The sequence below is a fragment of the Neomonachus schauinslandi genome, chromosome 9 (genome assembly GCF_002201575.2).
Source record: "Neomonachus schauinslandi chromosome 9, ASM220157v2, whole genome shotgun sequence".
NCBI lineage: Eukaryota > Metazoa > Chordata > Mammalia > Carnivora > Phocidae > Neomonachus > Neomonachus schauinslandi.
In genome coordinates this window covers 93,815,418-93,840,374 of record NC_058411.1, presented here as the reverse complement: position 1 = coordinate 93,840,374, position 24,957 = coordinate 93,815,418, and the positions used below count along the sequence as shown (strand labels likewise).

The 24,957-nt window shown below is 35.2% G+C and overlaps 1 protein-coding gene across 2 annotated transcripts in view; it reads right to left on the bottom strand.

The window, feature by feature from the left end:
* The window catches only part of UNC13C (unc-13 homolog C), a 547,141-nt gene that overhangs the window by 241,481 nt on the left and 280,703 nt on the right, over window positions 1–24,957 (bottom strand). For both annotated transcript variants that reach the window (XM_044917815.1, XM_021693930.1), the window contains 3 exons: window positions 21,585–21,653; window positions 19,863–19,952; window positions 16,480–16,608 (listed from right to left, as the gene is read on the bottom strand). In XM_044917815.1, coding sequence (XP_044773750.1) covers window positions 16,480–16,608; window positions 19,863–19,952; window positions 21,585–21,653 — 288 coding nt within the window. The remainder of the gene's footprint in view (window positions 1–16,479; window positions 16,609–19,862; window positions 19,953–21,584; window positions 21,654–24,957) is intronic.

Below are 24,957 nucleotides of genomic sequence, written 5' to 3'. Positions count from 1 at the left end.
TGAAAACCAGTGGGAAGTTAACTAAAGGAGCTTTTAAAATTGGGGGATTGTGCTATAGGGCACCACAGAACCTTTTCTACACAAGGCCACTACTTTCAAGACCAGGAGATGTAGCTGTCATAACCTAATACATAGAAACACAGAGTGTTAGACAAAAGAAGAGACAGAGAAATATGTCCTGAATGAAACAAGACAAAATCACAGTAAAGAGCTAAACGAAACAGAAATAAGCAATATGCCTGAAAAGAATTGAAAGTAATTGTCATAAAGATACTCACTGGACTTGAGAAAACAATGAATGAACTCTTGGAGAAATTCAAAGAAGAGATTGAAAATAAAAAAAGAACTAATCAGAGCTGAAGAATTCAACAGCTAAAATAAAACATACTTTAGAGGGAATCAACAGATTAGAAGATACAGAAGAAAGAATCAGTGATCTGGAAGACAGAGCAATGGAAAGCAACCAAGCTGAAGAGTGAATAATAAAAATAATAATAAATGAGAATAGGTTAAGGGGACTCAGTGACATCATCAAGTGCAATAATATTGCATTATAGGGATCCTAGAAGGAGAAGAGAGAGAGAGAAGGGGGCAGAAAACTTATTTGAAGAAATAATAGCTGAAAACTTCCCTAATCAGCAAAAGGAAACAGACTTCTAGGTCCAGAAAGCACAGAGAGATTCTAGGAGATCCTTGCCAAGACATATAAGAATTAAAGTAGCAAAATATAATGATAGAGAATTTTAAAAGCAGCAAGTAAAAAACAGTAACACACAAGGGAAAGCCCATAAGATGATCAGCTCATTTTTTCAGAATAAATTCTACAGGCCCAAGGAGAATGGCATGATATTTTCAAAGTGTTGAAAGGAAAAAATATACAATCTAGAATACCCAGCAATGTTATTACTCAGAAGGGATGAAGAGTTTCCCAGAAAAATAAAAGTTAAAGGAGTTCTTTACTGCTAAACTAGCTTTACAAGAAATGTTAAAGGGAATTACTTAAGAGGGGGAAAAAGGGCCATAACTAGAAATAAAATTATGAAAAAGAAATTACACAGGCAAAATCAAACCTATAATAAAAGTAGTAGATTAATCGCTTATAAAGCTAGTACAGGGGCACCTGAGTGGCTCAGTGAGTTAATCATCCAACTCTTGATTTTGGCTCAGGTCATGATCTCAGGTTTGTGAGATCGAGCCTGGCATCAGCTCCACATTCAGCAGAGAGTCTGCTTGAGAATCTTTCTCCCTCTTCCTTGGCCCCTCTCCCCACTTGAGCACTCTCTCTCTCTCTCAAATAAATGAAAAAATCTTTTTTTTTTTTTTTTTTTTTTTTTAAAGATTTTATTCATTTATTTGACAGAGAGAGAGAGAGAACAAGTAGGCAGAGAGGCAGGCAGAGGGAGAGGGAGAAGCAGGCTTCCCGCTGAGCAGGGAGCCCGATGCGGGGCTCGATCCCAGGACCCTGGGATCGTGACCTGAGCCGAAGGCAGCGGCTTAACCGACTGAGCCACCCAGGTGCTCCTAAATGAAAAAATCTTAAAAATAAAATATAATAAAGCCAGTATGGAGGTTAAAACACAAAACTAGTAAAATCAATTATATCAACAAAAATTAGTCAAGGAATAAACAAAATATGTAAAGTATGACATCATATACATAAAACATAGAGGGGGAGTAAAATATAGTACTTTCAGAATGTGTTAGAATTTAAGCAACCATCAACTTAATAGAGACTGCTATACACATAAGATGCTATATATGAACCTAATGGTAACCACAAATGAAAAACCTATGATAGATATAAAGAAAAAAAAAAGAGAGAGAGAGTAATCCAAGCATATTACTAAAAAAAGGCATCAAATCATATGGGAAGACAGCAAGAGAAGAAGAAAGGAATAGGGAAGAACAACAAAAACAATCAGAAAACAAATGACAAAGTACGTATCTGTCAATAATTGCTTTAAATATAAATGGACTAAACGCTTCAATCAAAAAACAAAGGATGACTGAAAGGATTAAAAAAAAAAAAAAAGACCTATTTATATTCTGCCTACAACACACTGACCTCAGACCCAAGGCATATAAGGACTGAAAGTGAACGGATTTTAAAAAAGATATACCCTGAACATGGAAATGGGGGAAAAAATAAAAAAGAAAGAAAAAGCCTGGGGTTATAAACTTGTGTCAGATAAAATAGACTTTAAAACAAAGACTATATAGCAAGAGACAAAGGAGGGCATAACATAATGATAAAGGGAACAATCCAACAAGAGGATATAACAATTGTAAATATCTATGCACCCAACAGAGCACCTAAACAAGGCAATATTAAAGGGAGAAACTGAAAGTAATACAATAGTAGTAGGGGACTTTAACACCCAATTTATATCAATAGATAGATCATCCAGACAGGAAACCAACAAGGAAACAGTGACTTTGTGTGACCTATTAGACAAGATAGAACTAACAGATATATACTAAACATTCCATTAGAAAACAGAATACACATTCTTTTCAAGTGCACATGGAACATTCCCCACTATAGCTGCAAAAAAAGTCTCAAAGTTAATAAGATTGACATCATAACAAGAATCTTTTCTAACTACCACAGTATGAAACGAGAAATAAATTTTAAGAAAAGCTAGAAAAAACACTGACCCATGGAGGCTAAACAACATGCTACTAAACAACCAATGGGTAAACCAAGAAACCAAAGAATAAATAAAAAAATACATGGGGACAAAGGAAAATGGAAACATATTGGTCCAAATCTTTGGGATGAAGCAAAAATAGTTTGAAGAGAGCACTTCATAGCAATCTAGGCCTGCCTCAAGAAGCAAGAAAAATCTTAAACAACCTCACCTTACACCTAAAGGAGCTAGAAGAAGAAAGGCAAACAAAATCCAAACCAGTAGGAGGATGGAAATAACAAGATTAGAGCAGAAGTAAATGAAATAGACACTAAAAAACAATAGGACAGATCAATGAAACCAGGAGCAGCTTCTTAGAAAAGATCAACAAAATTGGTAAATCTTTAGCCATACTTAAAAAAAAAAGAGAGCTCAAATAAACAAAATCAGAAATGAAAGAGGAGAAATAACAACCAAAGTTATAGAAATACAAAGGATTATAAGAGAATATTATGAAAATTTATATGCCAACAAATTGAACAAACTAGAAGAAAAAGACAAATTCCCAGAAACGTATAATCTACCAAAACTGAATAAGGGAGAAATAGAAATTTGAACAAATTACAAGCAATGATATTGAGTCAGTCATCAAAAATTCCCAACAAATAAAAGTTCAGGACCAGATGGCTTCACAGGAGAATTCTACCAAACATTTAAAGAACAGTTAATACTAACTCTTCTCAAATTATTCCAAAACCAAATTCATTCTATGAGGCCCACATTACCCTGATACCAAAACCAAATAAAGAAACTGCAAAAAAGAGAACTACAGACTAATATCTCTGATGAACACAGATGCAAAACTCTTCAACAAAATATTAGCAAACTGAATCCAACAATACATTAAAAAATCATTCACCACGATCAAATGGAATTTATTCCCAGGATGCAAAAGTGGTTCAATATTTGTAAATCAATCTGATACATCACATCAATAAGAGAAAGGATAAAACCATATGATCATTTCAACAGATACAAAGTATGTGACAAAATACAACATCCATTTGTGATAAAACCCTTAACAAAGTAGCTTTAGAGGGGATATACCTCAACACAATAAAGACCACATGTGAAAAACCCACAGCTAACATCATACTTAATGGTAAAAAACTGAAAGCTTTCCCCCTAAGATCAAGAACAAGAAAGGTGTCCACTCAAACAACTTTTATTCAACACAGTACTGGAAGTCCTAGCCACAGCAATCAGAATATAAAAAGGAATAAAAGGCAACCAAATTGGTAAGGAAGAAGTGAAACTTTCACTAATAGCAGATGACATGATATTATATATAGAAAACCCTAGAGATGCCACCAAAAAGTACTAGAATTGATAAATGAATTCATTAAGGTCACAGAATACAAAATCAATGTACTGAAGTCCATTGCATTTCTATACACTAATGATGAAACAACAGAAAGAGAAATTAAGAAAGCAATCCTATTTACAATTACACCAAAAATAATAAAATACCAAGGAATATACTTAACCAAGAGTGAAAGAACTGTACTCTGAACATTCTAAAACATTGATGAAAGAAATTGAAGATGATACAAATAAATGGAAAGATATTCTATGTTCATGTATTGGAAGAACAAATATTGTTAAAATGACCACACTACCTAGAGCAAACTACAGATTTAATGCAATCCTTATAAAAATACCAACAGCATTTTTCACAGAACTAGAATAAATAATCCTCAAATTTGTATGGAACCACAAAAGACCCTGAATAGTTAAAACAATCTTGAAACAGAAAAAACAAAGCTGGAGGCATCATAATTCCAGATTTCAAGTTATATTACAAAGCTGTAGTAATCAGAACAGTATGGTACTGACACAAAAATAGATAAAAAGATCAATAGAACATGATAAAAAGCCTAGTAACAAACCCATGATTATGTGGTCAATAAATCTTTAACAAAGCAGGAAAGAATATCCAATGGGAAAGGGACAGTCTCTTCAAAAAATGGTACTGAGGAAACTGGACAGCTACATGCAAAAGAATGAAAGTGGACTACTTTCTTACACCACACACAAAAATAAACTCCATATGGATTAAAGACCTAAATATGAGACCTGAAATTATAAAAATCCTAGAAGAGAACACAGGCAGTAATTTCTCTGACATCAGCAGTAGCAACATTTTTCTAGATATGTCTCCTGAGGTAAAGGAAATAAAAGCAAAAAATAAATAAATAAATAAACTATTGGGACTGTATCAAAAATAAAGGCTTCTGCACAGCAAAGGAAACCATCAATAAAACTAAAAGACAACCTATTGAATGGGAGAAGATATTTGCAGATGACATATCTGATAAAGGGTTATTATCCAAAATATATAAAGAATTAATACAACTCCACACCAAAAACCCCCCAAATAATCCAATTAAAAAGGACAGAAGACATGAACAGATGTTTGTCCAAAGAAGACATACAGATGGTCAACAGACACATGAAAGATAAATTCCTAGAATCATATAACTTCCCAAAACCGAATCAGGAAGAAATAGAAAATTTAAACAGACCAGCAATGAAATTCAATAAGTAATCAAAAAACTCCCAAAAACCAAAGTTCAGTATCACATGGCTTTACAGATTTATATCAAACATCTAAAGAGGAGTTAATATTATTTCTTCTTAAATTACTCTTCTCAAACTATTCCAAAAATAGAAGGAAAATGTCCAAATTCATATGAGGCCAGCATTACCCTGATACTAAAACCAAACAAAGACACTACAAAAAAAAGAAAAAGAAAACCACAGTCCAATTTCTCTGATGAACATAGATGCAAAAATCCTCAATACCATATGAGCAAATGAAATCCAACAATATATTTAAAAAATCATTCACCAAAATCAAGTGGGATTTATTCCAGGGACGCAAAGGTGGTTCAATATTTGCAAATCAATGTGATACATCACATTAACAAGACAAATAATTTAAAAAAATGTATAATCATCTCAATAGATGCAGGAAAAGCATTTGACAAGATATAATAATCATTCATGAAAAAACTTTCAACAAAGTAGATTCAGGAGTAACATATATCAAGATAATAAAGGCCATATATGAAAAACCCACAGCCAGTATCATACTCAATAGTGAAAAAAATGAAAGCTTTTCCCTTAAAAACAGGAATAAGACAAGCATGTCCACTCTTACCACTTTTATTCAACACAGTACTGGAAGTCCTAGCTGCAGCAATCAGACAAGAGAAAGAAATGAAAGGCATCAAAATTGGTAGTGAAGATAAAATTTTCATTATTTTCAGATGACGTGATACTATATACAGAAAGCCCTAAAGACTCCACCAAAAACTATTAGAAATGGTAAATGAATTCAGTAGAGTTTCAGGATACAAAATTAGTATACAGAAATCTGCTGCATTTCTATACACTAATAATAAAGTAGCAAAAATAGAAATTAAGAAAACAATCTCATTTACAATTGTCCCCCAAAAATAAAATACTAGGGATAAATTTAACCAGTGAAAGACCTGTACTCTATAAAGCATAAGACAGTGAAAGAAATTGAAGATGACACAAATTTAAAGATAGTCCATGTTCATGGATTGGGAGAATATTGTTAAAATTTCCATAATCAAAGCAATCTTTAAATTCAATGCAATCCCTATCTAAATACCAACAACATTTTTCACAGAACTAAAACAAATAATACTAAGATTTGTGTAGAACCACAAAAGACCTGAAATAGTAAAGCATCTTGAGAATGAAGAATAAAGCTGGAAGCATCACAATTCCAGAGTTCAGGATATACAATAAAGTGATAGTAATTAACATAATATAGACTTGGCACAAACACAGACACATAGATCAATGGAACTGGATAGAGAGCCCCAAAGTAAACACACACCTTTACAGTCAATTAATTTATGAAAAAGGAGGCAAGAATACACAATGGGAAAAAGACAGTCTCTTCAGTAAATGGTGATGAAAAAACTGGAGAGTTACATGCAAAAAAAATGAAACTGAACCACTTTCTTACACTGTTCACAAAAATAAACTCAAAATGGATTAAAGACCTAAATGTGAGATGTGAAACCATAAAACTCCTCAGAGAAAACATAGGTAGTAATCTCATGAACATCAGCCTTAGCAACATATTTATGGATATGTCTCCTGAGGGAAACAAATGCAAAAAATAAACTATTGAGACTACACCAAAATAAAAAGCTTTTGCACAATGAAGGAAACGATCTATAAAACAAAAAGTTGACCTATTGAATGGGAGAAGATATTTGCAAATGATATATCTGATAAGGGATTAATATCCAAAATATATGAAGAACTCATAAACCTAACACCAAAAGAACAGAAAATCCAATTAAAAAATGGTCAGAGGACCTGAGTAGTCATTTTTCCAAAGAAGATACACAGGTGGCTAACAGACACATGACATCACTGATCATCAGGGAAATGCAAATCAAAAGCACAATGAGATACCACCTCACATGAGTGACAATGGTTAGCATCAAAAAGACAAGAAATAACAAGTGCTGACAAGGATGTGGAGAAAAGGGAACCCTGGTGCACTTGGTTTGCCTTTGTAGGAATAGAAGTTGGTGCAACCACTGTGAAAAACACTATGGAGGTTCCTCAAAAAATTAAAAATAGATATTCTATATGATCAGTAATTCCACTAACGCATACTTATACTCCACAAATTAAAAACACTACTTTTAAAAGATACATGTATTCCTATGTTTATTGTAGATTTATTTACAATAGGTAAGATATGAAAGCAATCCAAGTGTCCATTGATAAAAGAATGGATAAAGAAGATGTGGTACATATATTTGGTGGAATAGTCATGAAAAATGAATGAGGTCTTGTCATTTTTGACATGGATCTTCCTAGAGGGCATTATGCTAAGTATGATAAGCCAGACAGAGAAAGACAAATATCAAAAGATTTTATTTATATGTCAAATCTAAACAAAACAAAGCCAACAGAAAGACAGACTCAAATGCACGGAACAAAATGGTGGGTGGGAGGATAGGCCAGAGGGGAGGTGGGTGGGGGCATAGGCAAAATAAAGGTTATTAAGAAGTACAGATTTTCATTTATAAAAATAAGTCACAGAAATGAAAAGTATGGGATGGGGAATATAGTCAATAATATTGTAATAACATTTTATGGTGGTAGATGGTGACTACACTTATTGTTCTGAGCACTGAATAATATACAGAATTGTTGGATCAAATGTTGTATACCTGAAACTAATATAAGACTGTATGTTAAGTTTTTTTTAAAGATTTTATTTATTTATTTGACAGAGAGACACAGCGAGAGAGGGAACACAAGCAGGGGGAGCGGGAGAGGGAGAAGCAGGCTTCTCGCAGAGCAGGGAGCCCGATGCGGGGCTTGATCCCAGGACCATGGGATCATGACCTGAGCTGAAGGCAGATGCTTAACGACTGAGCCACTCAGGTGCCCCAAGACTGTATGTTAATTATACTTATATACATACATACAATTTGTGCTTTGGAGTTTTAAAAAGTCTTTCTTATCCTGCACTAGAAAGGTATTCTCCTATACTATCATCATTTTTACCTTTTACACTCACCTCTTTCAACTTTTTGAGTTCACATCGTATATGGTATTAGGCAAGAATCCAGTTCTTTTTTTCCCTTATCTCCATATGATGAGACTCCATATGATTTTCTTAACACTCTATACTAAGCTATTGTTCCTTTCCCTAATAATATGTGCACAATTTCTGGTGTAAAAAAATTGGTTTTGTATTCGTTTAATGAGATTTTTTTCTTATGTGTACCAATAGCTCAGGTAGATTCTGTTAGTGTTTGTACGTATATAGTCATATCATCCATAAATTACAACAGTTTTTTTTCTTTTCCTTTCTAATATTCTCTTATTTCTTCAAATATTATGTTATAGAGCATTAATAGGATAATTATCTATACTTCTGAAATGCATACTCCTAAACATCATCTGTTTAACTTTGTTAGCCATATTTTTTTAATGTAACCTTAACTAAATTAAAAAAAATTGTGTTCCATCCTAGTTTTCTGAGTTTCTTTTTTAATCATAAGGAGGCATCAAATTTAAACATATGCTTTTTCTACTTATGTTGAATAAATATATGATATTTTTCTTTTAGTTAAGTACTATAGTGAGTTATATTGATAGATTTTTCTAATGTTGAACCATCCTTGCATTCCTGGAGTAAAATTTCTTGGTCCGCTTATAAATATGTCATTTGATATTTTATTTGGAAAACGTTTCATCAGTGTTTATTAAACACAATGGATTTATCACTTTCTTTGCATGCATTGTCATAATCCATTTTTAGAATCAAGAGTTTACTAGTTTTACTGACACAACATACTCTTTTATTATTTTAGAATTCATTAAGTTTTCATTTGTGACTTTATTTTATTTTGTTAGAAAAACTGAAATACACATTGATGAAAACAATGGTCTAATGTTTCAGGCTTTGGATTTTCATGTTTCTTCTTCATCAATACATAAAATATCTCAATATACCACTCATTTTGAGCAATTCCTTTTTATAAGAATTTATATATCACTTATGAAGCTGGCATTTAAGAAGAAATTTCATATTCAAAACCTTTCTCCTACACATTTTACAACAAACTTTAAAAGAAAATTAAATTTTAAATGTGTCTGTACTTACTTAGATCTAGTGCTAATACAATAATCCCTTGAGGTAGTGAAAAGGCATTTTATGTGCAGAATGAACACCATTCCCTAAACTAATGCTACTGATTGCATAAGAAAGTCCCTTGCTTTAAAAAAAAAAAAAAAAAAAAAAAAAACCAACAAAACAATAATAAAACTTAAGAAAAGTCACAGATACTTTCTAGCCAGTTCCTTAATAATCACTATTTAAATAACATCTCAAATTAAAAGTTAAAGAATTAGAATTTTTCTATTTGTAATTTTCTAAGTCATATTTTATTTTTAATTTTCCTTTTATTACTGAGTTATTTAGAATTGGCTAGGGCAAAAGCAAAAGAATAAAACTAAAGAAAGATAACTAAAGCAACTTCTTTGGCTAAACTAACTGGAAAAGTACACAACTATAGCTCAACGCTAGACTTTTTGAAATTTCATATCTTTAAGTTCATGTAAGTTGCCAGTTTAAAATGTTCTTGGAAGGTATTTTCTGTCCCAGAAAGTTTTCAGAAGATATCTGGGTCAAAACTTTTAAATAAATAGCAGTATACTTATCACATGCTGCATACATACAAACAGATATTTTGATATAGAAGTTCTATTAAATAAGTATTTGCTGATTTGCACTACTCTATGTGTTGCATAGTATTGTAAATTCAATACTAAATAAGACAGATTTTTTTTGTTCTCATTAAATTCAACGTGTACTATGGGAATTAGATAAGTAAAAGGACATTTTAACACATGTGGGAAAAAAAAAGAGACTGCTTTTGATCACATGGAACAAGATGGCTTACAATGAAGTTTACATTATTTCTAGTAAAACTTTAAAAGTAGAGAAAAGCAGGGTATGTTGCTATTAAGGCCACAGACTGGAACTTGCAAACATAATTTCCACCACAGAAATATTCATTGTGCTCTTATTTGTAAAAGTGAAATATTAAAATTGGTATGTACATTGTGGTACATTTATATGATAGGTAGCTATAAAAGAAATCAAAAAACTATTCCTGAACATATCAGCATAGATTATTCTCAGAAAGTAATAGTGAACTTCAAAAACTGCAGAATTCCTACCAAATAACATTTAGGCAATCTGGTTCTGGAGTTAGCACATGTAACCATAAAATTGTATTATACAATGTAGTACATGAGAGATTGGTGGAGATAAAGATGGTACCACAAATGGATAATAGACATGTATATTAATTGTACACAAAATCAATCAGAAAGCTAATCATAACAGAGACTGCCTCAGAAGCAAGAAGCAGGGTAATCTGGGGAGGGAAACAAACAAACAAACAAAAAAATATATATATATATAGTATATATAGGTTATATATTTTTTATCAATTTATGATGGGATTGTCCCAATGAACCCATCATAAATTGAAAATGCTGTAAGTAAAAAATTCATGTAATATACCCAACCAGCCATACGTCTCATCTTATCCTAGCCTACCTTAAATATGCTCAGAACACTCACATTAGCCTACAGTTAAGCAAAAGCATCTAACACAAAGACTATTTCATAATAAAGTATTGAATGTCTCATGAAATTTAATGAATAATGTACTGAAAGTGACAAACAGAATGGTTGTGTGGGTACAGAATGGTTGAATCAGTCGTTTACCCTTGTGATCGTGTGGGTGAAGTTGCTGTGGCTCACTCTCACTGCCCAGCATCATGGGAGAGGATGGTACCACCTATCGGTAGTTCAGGAAAAGATCAAAATTCAAAATTTCAAGTATGCTTTCTCCTGAATGCCTATCACTTTCACATCATTGTAAAGTCAAGAAATCGTTAGGTGAACCATCCAAAGTTGGAGCCCATCTGTATGTGATTTTCCATAAATAGGTAGGTAGGTAGGAGGTGGTAGGTAGGTAGGTAGGCAGCAGGCAGGCAGGTAGGTAGCTAGTCATTCAGCACTATTATATATTAGGCACTAATGTTAGTCTAAGCTCACTTCAAGGAACAAATGATAGTTTTTTTAAATAAAATACAAACATTTCAAGAGACTTGACAAATATTTTTTTCAGATTTGAGAATTTTTGGCCTATCCTTTCCTGGAGAAGCAGCTATATAAAAAGACAATCTGTAATCTGAAGGCTGCCTTATGAGCATGGAACAACAGCAAGGGGAATTAACTTAATGATCATAATCATATTACCGAGCAAGAAAATATCCATCTTATTAAAGTCCCCATAAGAAGGCCCTCTATTTGTGGGATGGGTAGAACAGACTCTTTAAAACTCCAAATCTCAAATTTAAACAGAAAAATATCCACTTGAATATATTAAATTGAGAATTTCTTGTGTGTACACTGTGACAAAGATAAAGATCACAGATTGTGAAAAATCTTTGCAATGTCAGAAGCTGACAAAGGACTAAGAGACTCAAGAATATTAACCAGAAAAAGACAAAAATTCTATTTTTTAAAAATAGGCACAAGATATAAACAGGTAATTTATAAAAACAGTCACTCAAAAAGCTAATGAAGTTATGAGAGGATTCTTAAACTCATTATTAATTAAAGAAATATAATTAGAATATTGGGTGAGTTTATAGATTATCTCATGTGTCTTTATGCAAGAGATCAATCACCTATGTCCACACTGCCATATTTGAGTTCTTAGTTATGTTAAATTGAAGGACAAACATAGAACTGGGTGATTCAGCCAAGATGAAGGTTATTCCTTGAGTGTGCAGCCAGCCTCTGGAGAGCACACTTCTGTTTTGTTCCTCTAACTGCAGCTACTTTGACTTTTCTCTTAAATCTATTTTTCATTTTTACTCCAAGCACTATTTTTAAATGGTTCTTCAAAAACCCCTTTGGAGAGAGAAAGTATGCTTCCACATTTAAATAATCAGAATTATACTGTGTCTAACAACCCTGAAATTCCTGGTTTTTTAGTTTCAGGCATTACTTCATCTAAAGAGAACTCAGATAAAAGAGACGTAGCATGAATATTAAAAATATATCTTGATGAAGAAACTATGAAATGAAGAGGCTCAGTAGTGCATGAAAAGCTACAAAAATAATAATCAGGAAAGCCAGGATTTGAACTCGAGGGTTTTGACATCAGAGACCATGTTCTTGACCATAGACTTTGAAGTGGAGTCATTAAAAGAGGCTATAAATCACTAACATAGTGCTGTTTTTTATAAAATTTGTTTTTATTAATTAATTACTTTATCAACCCTACTCTTTGTCAGGCACAGTGTTGAACACTGGAGCTACAAAGATGAAACTCACAACCTAGTGGAGAAGACAGGCCAAACAGCTATTATATTATTTTGTGCCTACTCAATTTCAGCATGATGAGTGCACTGGTGAGAACATGTCAGGGTATTATGAGAGTAGGAACACCTATTTTGGCTAGGAGAGGCCCTAAAAGCTTTCTGAAGAAATAGCCAGATGAGCTAGAATTAGCCATGAAGGAGGTGAGGGGAGGTAAAACACTCCAGAAACGTAAAGACAATGCAGACGAAGGCATCATGGAGTTTAGTGCATTGAATCATAGAATGCACGGTGGAAATGAGGTTGAAATAAGGAAAGACAGAGCTCAGATCTAGGAGGGCCTTTGGATAATGGCAAACTGTTTGGATTTAATCCCATAAGTGAATGGGATTACAGAGTTAAAAATGAGAGAGTCACAAAAACATGGATATATTTTAAATAGTTTGGGTGGCAGGGTGGAAACTGATTTGAAGGTCAATGAGTCAAAATAAAGTAAGTTGTGCTATGGTAACAAGTAAATCTCCAAATCTCAATGAGTTAATGCAATAATGGATTATTTCTTAAATATCCAAAGTCTGAAGCTAGCTGAATAGCCCTCCTCCACCTGGTAGCTATACCATCTAGAATGTGTGTACTCCAGGTTACTGCAGCAGAGGAGAGAGGACTGGAGAAAAGCACTGGAATGTTTTCACACTGGGACTGGATCAATTTCTCCCATATCTCATCATCCAGGACCCTGTGGTATGATTCAGTACAACTCCAACAGGCTTTAGGCAAGCACTTGAGTGTCTATCACAGAATAGAGCACTCCTTTCTCTCTTGTTTATAATAGACCAAATACACCTATAAATTATTATTGTTTGAGAAAAATTATGTTTATTCATTTATTCAATTCATTCAACAAATGCTTTCTTGAGCACCTACTATGATCCAGGCATTCACATAAGTATCAAGGGGTCCAACATTGTTCTTGTGGGTAAACTCTTATTTGATTCTCCATTTCCATGATGATATGTGCAAAAGACAGAGTGACAGAGTAAGTGGAGTGGAAAGTGTAATATGGGCCAGATCCTGCATCTTATAGGCAATTGTGAGGACTCTGAGTTTGACTTAAAAGAAGGGACTTTCAAACATTCTGTGCAACAGAGAAACATGACTTACTTTTTAAAAGGATCATTCTTGCTGCTCTACTGAGAATAGATGTAGGATGGTAGGGTGCAAGCACTGATCTCTACTAAGAAGTTACGTAGTAATCCAAATGAGCAATGGTGATGGCTCAGATCAGGAAGGAAGCATGGAGATGGTCAGATTCTGGATATATTGTGAAGATAAAGTATTTAGTTTTGAAGATAAAGTCATCAGGATTTGAGGCTAATTTAGATATGTGGTGTGAGGAAAAAAGGTCTTACACTCCCAGGAGAAGAGCCCTGCAGTCCACTGAGGGGAGATGAACCTTTATCATTAAAACTTTTCTGAGATGGTTTCAGAAGGGCTCTAGAGAGTATTAGTTTCCCAAATTATTCAGATCCAATAGGTGCTTCCTTTAGAATTTCAAATGATAACAATGTTTATGGAAAAGTCTTTTTCTTAGATGGAAAGTTTAGCTCCAAATACTTCATTTTCCCACACTCACAAGATTTCTTATAAAATCTGTATAGATCTCTCTACCTAAAAAGAAAACTGGTTGGCAAACTACAAAAATGTCTTTGTTTTTGGGCGCCTGGGTGGTTCAGTCGTTAAGCGACTGCCTCCGGCTCAGGTCATGATCCCAGGGTCCTGGGATCAAGCCCCACATCAGGCTCTCTGCTCAGCGGGGAGCCTGCTTCTCCCTCTCCCACTCCCTCTGCTTGTGTTCCCTGTTTCGCTGTCTCTCTCTCTGTCAAATAAGTAAATAAAATCTTAAAAAAAAAAAAAGTCTTTGTTTTTAAAGCCAAGTCAGCAAATATTAAGCTATACTAGATTCATTTTGATGTGACACCTCATTTACTTTCTGTTAGGAGCATGTTTGCTTTTAGGATCTGCCCATATTTCTATATCTTTTATAAAAATAAAACTCTTCATGCTATTTATTAATAGTAGTAGTACAGTAGAAAGACACTAAATAAGGTACACCACACTGGTGATTTGGTTCATCCACTGGGTATGAAATAGTAGAACTGCAGATCATATTTAAGTTGAATTTTGATGAAGGCAGAAAATGGGGGAACATTTTAGACATATAGGACAAATGAATGCATGGATATAAAAGAGGATGGCCAATTCATGAAAATAACAGAATTTAGGGCTCATGTGAGGGGACAGTGGGTTTGGAGTTACAAGGAGTAAGAAACTGAGGCTGGTAAGGTTTGATAAGATCGATTATGAAGTTATATATGGATAACATACCTGCTATAACAAGTTTCAATTTTACCTTTTAGTTAAAATAAAGACAATGATGTTGAAAATATAAAAGAACTGAAGAGCCTTATGGGAGGAAGGTAGTAGAGAATAGACAAAGGGAGGCCATTAGAAAGCCACCCAACGGAAAAGCACAGTTGAGAGACAATTTAATCATTAGAAATCCAAGAGAACTAAGTTTATAAACTACAGCACATCTAGCAGGAATAATAAGCTAAAGTTATGAACAATTATGTAGTTATACATTGTTTTCTTATAAAATGATAAACTCCATTTAATTTTTTTCTCCTACTAGGCCCAGGAAGTCAGAAAGTTTTAATACTGTAAGAATCCCAGCTTGAAACCTAGCTTAAAAGAGTCCCACTTGCTTTCATCCAATGTATACTGTCTAGAATCTGCCCCACTCAAGTAACCACGAAGTTCCAGAGGCAATTGTGAAGTTTTCAATATCAAGTGGAGTGACTGCTTTCTTCAGGAAAGTGGATAGGCAATAAAGACATATTAAAAAGGCATCCCCAAACATCAGTGTTACAGAAGTGATAGCAATGAATAAATCATTGTGTGCATTAGAAAACTTCAATGCAACAAAACGACATATCACATATAAAGAGGGAAGCAGTATTTATGAAATCCCATAACCAACAAAGGATTAGTATCCAAAATCTATTTTAGAATTTGTTTACAAATTCATAAGTAAAAGACAAGCCCACAGAAAATTCAGCAGAGGGTTAATAGGCAATTCACAGAAAATAAAACTGAAGTGTTTATTGAGCATATGTGAAAATATGTACCACCGTGAGTGTTGGTCTCTGAAGGAAGAGGAGGGAGGAAAATTCCATTTGGAGAAAGCACAAAGGGAAATGCTGCTCTATGTGTAACATTTAATACCTTTAGACAATAAAGAGCAGAGCAAATTATTACTAAATGCTAACATTTGGTGATCTGGGTGGCAATCATATGTATGTTCGCTTTGCTTTCTGTATTTTCTTTTGTATTTTTGAAATATTATTTAATAATAAATTTGCATATATGATGATTTTACCATCCTTTATATAAATATTTCCCCATCTATCACTTTTATGAGGTAAAATGGTAAGAAGGGCAGTTATGAGTTAGGGGAAGAACATAAGAGTCGAGTTGGAATCCTAAATTCTAGTCCCAAATCTGCCACTTGACCACTGTGTGACCCTGAGCAAATTACTTAATTGTTCTGAAACTGACTCCTCATTTGAAAAACTTAAAACAAAAACAAAAACCCAGTATCTACCTTTACTACATGAAGTTATTTTAAGGAGTGAATTATTTCATGTAAATGAAAGTGATATGATATTCATATGTGAAAAGATATTGGGAATTCTCAAAACCCACAGTTAATGTGAAATTAATTGAACATATTTTCCCATTTAGGGTCATTCTAAACTTATAGAAACAGACATTAGAAACAAAAAGGAGACATGTATCTTTTCTTACCAGGTCTATTAGCTGAGAATAGAGTTCATGGCAATTGTCAAAAATATACTTGTATGTAGAATCCAGGCAGGCTCTAACACAGTCCTTCACCACCATGCTGGCCTTTGGGGGGCTTTGCAGCTCCAGAACCTGAGAGACAAATTATTTTCTTAAATTCAAAAATAGAAGATTTCAATCCAGTATAAACAACTTAAACAACCTCAATAAATGTTTCTAGTTGATTTTTCTACGTTCAGGAAAAATGTGGTCTTAGCAATGTTTTAAATGTGTATTTACTTTAACTTCTTGATAATGGATCATAGTTGTGAAAATGATCATAGCTGTAAATATTCAACTAGAAACTCTTAGAGCAACCAATCACATTATTCAACCACCTATACTTTTCAATAATTCAACAATTATTTATCACCTACTATATGCCTGACAATGGTTATATTGCAATGAACAAAAGAAATAAAAATCCCTTTCCTCATGGAGCTAAACAGTAAAATATATTACATGATGATGCACACTGAAAAGAAAAATAAAACAGAGAAGAGGGGACAGAAAGTGTTTCAGTGGAATTGTATTAATAGGATACAATAGTAGGTGAATTTAAAGAAGTAAGAGAATGGGCCCAGGGGGAACATTTATATCTAGGCTATTTTTACAAACCTTAGCTTTGAGTAAGGTGGGAAGGAAATGGACTGTTTCAGCAGAAGAGCAAAGTGACCTAACTGAACTATCTTTTTTTTTTTTCTTTTTTTAAGATTTTATTTATTTATTCATGATAGAGAAAGAGGCAGAGGCAGAGGGAGAAGCAGGCTCCCTGCAGAGCAGGGAGACCGTTACGGGACTCGATCCCAGGACCCTGGGATCATGACCTGAGCCGAAGGCAGATGCTTAACCGACTGAGCCACCCAGGCACCCCTGAACTATCTTTTAAAAGTTTCCCTTAGGCTGCCAAGATGGTCTATGGAAAAAGTAGAAAGACCAGTGATGAGAACAGTGCAAGAATTCAGTCAATATAGTGCTTGCACTATGGTGTTAAGCTAGGAGCTGTTTAGAAGAAACCATATTCTGGTTAGTTTGGGAAGTAAGAACTAATAGGATCTGCTGACAGACTGGATGATTGGTGTGAGAGAAAGAGAGCAGTTGGGACCCTATGGTTTTAGCCTGAGCAGCTGGTACAACGGAGGGGCAAAGATGTGCACAGGAAATCAGGAACTCGGTTTCAGACAAGAACGAACAGGTTGTTGTGCACAAAAATAGATCTCAAGTAGATATTTGGATATATGAGTTTAGACTCATGAAGCTGTCTGGGGCTCGAGATACAAATTTAGAAATTATTAGCTTGGGGGGCCTGGGTGGCTCAGTCGTCAAGCATCTGCCTTCGGCTCGGGTCATGATCCCGGGGTCCTGGGATCGAGCCCTGCCTCGGGCTCCCTACTCAGCAGGAAGCCTGCTTCTCCCTCTCCCACTCCCCCTGCTTGTGTTCCTGCTCTCGCTCTCTCTCTGTCAAATAAAAAAGATCTTAAAAAAAAAAAAACCAAACCACAATTTGTCATTTCTTGTAAAGTTAATCATACATTTATCAAATGACCCAGGAACCTCGCTTCAAGACAAGTGAAAGCTTCTGTTTATACTAATAATATGTACATAAGTATTTTTAAGAGTTTTATTGATAACGCAAACCAGGAACAACTCAAATGCCTGTAGTGTATACATAACCAAGGATTACTACTCATCAAAAAAAGAGAACAAACAGCTGATACACTCAACAAGATAGATGAATAGCCCATGTGTCATGCTATATAGTGTATTATTTCACTTACATGATGTTCTGGAAAAGGTAAAACTATAGGGGGACAACAACAGATCGGTGGTCACCAAGGGCTGGGAGAGGGGTTGAGTATAAAGGAGCAGCTCGAGGGGATTCTAGAGGACTATGGAACTGTTTTACATGTTGACTGGAGTGGTGGTTACACTCTACACCAAAACTCATTGATCAGTACAACAAAGGAATGAATTTTACTGTCTGTAATGAGAGAAGAAAATGGGAGGATGAAATTTTTTCAAAAGATACTGGGAGATTAGAAATTGGGAAGAAAACATGAAGAGGATGATTTTGAGGAGTTCTGATATTAAAGGAAAAGAGGAATTAGGGTATAGCAGCTGGAGAAGGAAGGGGACTGGATCATTGAAGAGAGTGGGGAGGACTGTGCACCAAGGTTTTATTACTCAAGAGGGGATGAAATCAATTGCACAGGTGGAAGAGATGGCCTTTTCTAGGAGAACAGACAGCCAATCAATAGGAATTAGAAAAGAAGGAAGAGTATATGGACACAGATGCAGGTATGTAGATAGATGGGGGGGGGGGGGGGGACCATGTGGTCTGAGCTTGAGGAAGCTCTCCAGCCTTTGTTCCCATTTTGCCACAGTGCTGATGACTGGCATCGCCTGTCAATAAAGGAACATCTCCCTCTGAGCCTGGCTGGAGGCTTACTCTCATTCTCTACATACTGTTTTGGCAGCTGCTGCCAGGAGATCAGAATGGATAGAAATTCTATTTATCCCAGTCACCCAATTTAACTCTGATTTTAAGCCAAATGAATTTTTACCTGAACTTTAAAAAATCTAAATGATTGCTGATAGAGTATGGCTTTGTTTTTCTGTCTCTCATATTATACAGTACCATTTTTAGTGCTGCTAGTGAAAACAATCATGGGCAACTGAAAATTATATATTTTTTTCTGTACAGGAATTTTCTGAATAAACATCATAAAAGATCAAAACTTTTTTAGCCCATAGCCTGACAAGTAGTTGGAGGAAACACTTTACATGAATTGTCCTGCTAGCCAAATTATGATTGTAGAGAATTTGCTGTTAAAGCAGAAGAGAGATCTAAAAAGAAATCTCTGCATAGTTTGGTAGATGGCAGTTAGTTATACTAATGATTTAAGCAATCAAATCTATTCCTACATAGTCATTTCCAGGGCTGAAAATGAGAGTTGCCACCACTGGGGCAAGCTTAAAAGAATCAGCTACTCTCTTGGGATGAAAAAGTCAGCAAGACATCGGAGTTAAAACTAAAATAAGAAGTCAACTCATTTCCATTTAGCACTCTTAGGGATTTTTTTTTTTTTTTTAGTAAGTGCCATGTTTATTTAAGATGGATTTAATTTAAAACTACATTTGAGCCAAATGTATCAGAATATTTTAGGTGTTTAGGATAATCCCTTTCAAACACCTTAGACTGGAGGATTCACTTAGCACTGGAAAAGTCTTCACAGCATCATTGCTGGGGTTGAACGGTAGCGATCAAGAGATGAGTAAAAAACAGACTTTAATGGGGAATGAATGTGTTATGTCATACCAGGATAGCGACAAATAAAATAAGGTACCTTCATCCTAAAAAAGGTGATACTTGTTAGCAGGTCAACAGTTGATTTTAGGTCTTGCAACCGTTCAGCGTTGCTGGCAGGAAAGTTTTCCTGGTTAATTAAGAAATAGAAAATGGGTAAATTATCAGCCTTAAGCTTGTGATGGGAAAATAAATTAAAACTAACTTTCTGGGAAGGAAAATGGGAAGTGAACTGTGTAAAATTATAAAAATATCCCGATAGTATTCTTACAACATCTTATCATAAAACATTATAAAAAGTAAACAATTTGGAAATATTCTCTTCTTAGTCTTGGAAAGCCACATCCTTCTATTTATTGCCACAGTGCAATAAAAATATACAAAATAGTATCATTCATGCAGTGTTATCGTTCATCTTTGTTCATATAATAGTTTTGCTACTAAAAGTAGAGTTTTGCTACTAAAAGTGGAGTTTTGCTACTAAAACTAAAAGTTTTGCTACTACATGGACAGCATGTAGTTGGAAATATTTTTTGTAATTTTCTCAAGATGGGTAATTTTTCCCAAAAAAACTTTGGGAACTTTTACATGTGCTACATTTAGAGTCACAAAGAAACTCTTAAAAGTTAAAAGAAAAATCAGACTACATGGCAGCATCTCTCCTGGAAGTACTCTGGATTTCCACAAGTTTGTTAGTGAGATTTGGTAGAAATGTGATATAAAAATAAAAATGCTCAGAACTTTGTAGAGGGAAGGTATAATTATGAAAATGTTTGATCTAAGGAACAATTTTCACATTGAGAAATTTCTCATTTTAACTTGCTTTCAGATTGGCTTTTTAAAGAGCAATCAGAAAAACCACAGGTAATTTTTAAATATTCACAAACTCACAGAGAGTTATAGTATCCAAACAATGACAAATGAGGTGGCCTCCAGGCACTTTTGGCCTCCAAACACCTTTTTCATTGCCTGCATAGCAGTTGTCTTCTACCAGTGTTGGCCCCAGTTCCAACAGGAAGGGTGAATTTGACAAAATGTGGTTTTTAAAATTTCCAGAAATATGCAATTAAGATATCCATCAGTCATGAACTTAAACATGAACGCAGACGATCTACATATGTACAGATATGAAATGATGTTTGAATTATTAAATAAAGAATGCAACAATTACTACAGATTTTTCTGTAAATAAAATTTATAACTAAATGTTTTGTAAATATGTATATTTACATACACACATCCATGAATATTTGTGTGTGTGTGTGTGTATTTTGTGTGTTTCACCTGGAGGTGAAGTATAGAAGAGTTGACAAGAACTCTGGACAGCTTCAAAAGAGCACATTGTACTGATCTAGAAAGAGTGAATTAAGCAATGAGTCCAAGTAGGCATCTTAAAAGCTGGGGAAATATTAGCAGGATAACTCAGTAATAAGGGGTGAGCTTTCAGGATGAGGACTCTGCCACATGTCTACCTCATGGATTAGCTGCCACTCAATCTGATTGCTATTATAAAAATTATAAAATTAAAGCTACACATAGTAACACACATGTTACTAATGTAGGCTTATGTGGGGCAAGGTCCCTGAACAAAGGACTGCAGCTTGCTTACTTAGGGGACTTTTTCCAGTGTGACAGAACCTGAGATCACAAGACCAGCATTTTTACTTTCCCATTACACAGTGGATGATTTTTTACAGTAGGACAAGAAAGCATCTCAGCCAAACATGACATTTTACCTTCAGGCAGATAATTTTGTACATACCCTATACTTTGACAGGTCAATCCTTAAAGAGTTATGCAACTGGTCCAGCAGTTTTATGAATTTTTCCCTCTGTACAAAGCAAACACAAAATAGGAGAATGGAAATAAATGGTCATTCTAAATGTAGTCCTCCCAACAACTCTTTGAGTTATTGTTCTCATTCTATAGAAAGGAAGGTTCAAAGATGTCAATGATTATCTAAGATGATAGAGCTGGTATGTGACATAACAGTGCTTCAAATGCAGATCTCTTTGACACCAAACCCAGGCTCTTGCCAATAAGCCACAGGGCCTTTCTGTGATGAATAAGAAAGTATCCAGAAAAAGTTGTGTACTTTGGAAAGAGTGCAGACAACTGAACTGCCACTGTACTAATTCACAACACTATGAGTCAGCAAGAAAAAACATGACCCACCCCTCTTCCTATCCCCACACACCACAGTACCTCCCCAGAAAGAAATGATTGTTTTTTTAAAATTTCTCCTACCTATGGAAGTGGGAATAGCTATTGTTCTCATCAAGAACAATTTCAAAAAGCATTTTCCTTTTGGTGACAAGCACAGATTTCATAATCTGAAACTATCAATCACCTTTAAAGTATGTTTATGATTTAGTGTTTTAAAAAAAGTATAAAATGTCAAGCCAAAAAAATTATTGATGCTTCCCTCTGAGGCAGTATCAAGGGTGGACTGACCTCTTCATAGGCTGTGAAGATAAGGAGTTTGCTTATAAGTGGAAGGATGAAGTTGTGTTGATTAAATAAGTTAGATAAAAACATCAAAATCACAAATTTTATAGGACAGACAATCCCCCATTCTGAGTCTCAGATTTGGAATCAAAAATGAAAAAAAACATGGGAGTGTAAGTAAGTAACATTAAAGGTCTCAGCCTACATTACTATTCTGTAAATAACAAATTGCACTTCGGAAGATAATGGGCAAAATAGAAACTTTCCTAATACTTTCACGTATAAGGTGGATTTATGGGGTTATAACTCATCCCTTGAAGTCCCTGATTTTGATGAAGTGAGCTGAATATTAACAGAAGTTGATGAATTGTTCCTAAGTTGAAACTCCAATTTTCTGAATAAACTGCCCTTATTAGTTTCATACATCAGGCAATAAAGCTTGATAGTACCTCTGTGTTAACCCCCTGTGGAGCCAATGAAGGAGCTTAAGAAATGAATCGTGCCTTCAACATGCTTGCCATCTTTTTAGGCAGAGAAGACTCTTTGGTAAAGCTATTGAAAAATACAAATGAGTAAGGTCTTAGATTTTTCTTTCTCACTCTTCATCATACCTTCCCAGGGGAAGAGGTGAACTATGCCGTCCTTTTATTAACCCCCATCCTGCAACCACCTGGATAAGTAGCTCTCAATCAAAATAGAAAAATTTAAGAGCCACTACCATCATCAGTTTAGGTCACAGCAAAGTGAATTGTAAAAGTTAACGTGTTCATGTCATGTCTCGGAATGCTTTATCTGACCTCTGTGACTGGTACAAATCATCAAGACAGCTGACATGACCCTAGTCCTCCATGCTAATGCCCAAATCTCTGGGCCTCTTATATCCACTAGGACTTACTGTTCTGGTTGTCTGCTTGATATCCATTTTTCCATTCTTCCTTACTAAGAGAGCCTCATGAGTCATAGGTGTCCGTTATGAAATACCTACCTTCCCAGACCTCTTTTCTTTTAGCAATGGCCATGCAGTAGGACTTTGGCTAATGAGGTACATATAGTTTATTAGAGGGGATAGACTCAGCTAGCATATTGTCAACGAATTATTATTTGAAAAGATTCTAAAGGAGAGTTTGGCAAACACTGCTGTATTAGTGTTTGCTATGTAATTCTTTGCCAGGCTTTTCTCCCTGGGTTTCTCTCCTTTCTCCCACCTGAAACTCAGACTAGACACAAGAAGGTAAAACAGCCGTGGGACCATCAGATGAAAAGCTAAACAAGCGATGATGCCTGGTGGGGCAGGAAGCTGAGAGCCCCCATGCCTCCCTTTAGCCCTGTCTGCCCACCCTTTCAAAAAATTACAATCCTGAGCAGCCACACTAGCCCTGAATTCCTTATTACCTTTGGACTTAGGTTACATAGGAAAAAAAAAAAAAATTACTTGAGTTTGTTAAGTTTGTTTCATGCAGCCGAACAGAATTCTGACTGACACAGATCACACATGTGGTCTTCCTACATAAGTCTTCAGCGCCCAGCTGGAAAATTTACATTCAAGGAACACAGAAAAATGTGGAGAAAACTGCCAGGCTTGTTGTCACTAAATCCCAGACAATATCAGATGACGTGAAATTAAAAGTGTGCTGATTGAATTTTCATAGAGATTCTTTAAACAGCAGGACAGCTTGAAATTTAATTTTATTTATCATATTTCTATTTACGTAGAGTGAGATTGCCTTTGCAAGAGCGGAGGAGGCCTATTTCCTGCACCGTGTGACTTGAGGAATAACAGAAGACTGGCTGATTAAAAAATGATTCTCCTGCGGGTGCATGCCCACAACATCTGAACCCGCCCTGTCACTCAGTTCTTCCTGTCAGGTAAGGTCTACACATGCCTGGCATTTGGTAGCGGCCACATCAATCATAATACAGCTGTCAGTTATCAAAAACTTAGGTTTAATTAGTTGATAAGAATAATTCTAGACCAGGGGTCAGAAAGCTGTCTGGAAAGAGCCAGGCAGTAAATATTTTCAGCTTTGTCGCCTGTCACAACTATAAAACTCTGCCACTGCAGCACAGTAGCTCCCAGAGACGATATAGAAACGAAGGGCATGGCTGGTCTCCCAGCAAGTTCTGTTTCTTGGACAGTGAAATTTGAATGTCATATAATTTTCATGTGTCATAATGATGAGGGAACAGAAGGCAAGCTGAGGACAAAGCAGAAGCTGACACCCCACAACACCACCCCCACCATGGGATATATGTGACATTCCTCAGGCACTCCTGGCTGCCCTAAAGGAAAAACAAATAGTTAATTTATAGAGATCACAATCCTACAAGACAGGAGTCTCCCTCAGTTTACAAATGTCTTAGCAATCTACAAGAACAAAGTATTCCTATCATCAATAACCTAGCTTCCAGAAGGAAATGTAGACACAATTAAATGTCTTTATAACCTGCAGCCCATCACCGACAGATACTTGAAGTGGGCAGAGTGTTCCTCCAGGAAGTTCCCAACTATCTGAATATTAATGGCTTACTAGAGAGGGTAAACAACCTTAACTTGACAATGGCAAGGCTTCTGGTATCCTTTGAGTCTTCTTTAGCATATGAAAGTTCTTTCTGAAACCTCACTTTTTCCTTACCTCCCCCAACCCCATAGTATATAATCAGCCACCCCTCACAACCCCGGGGCAGCA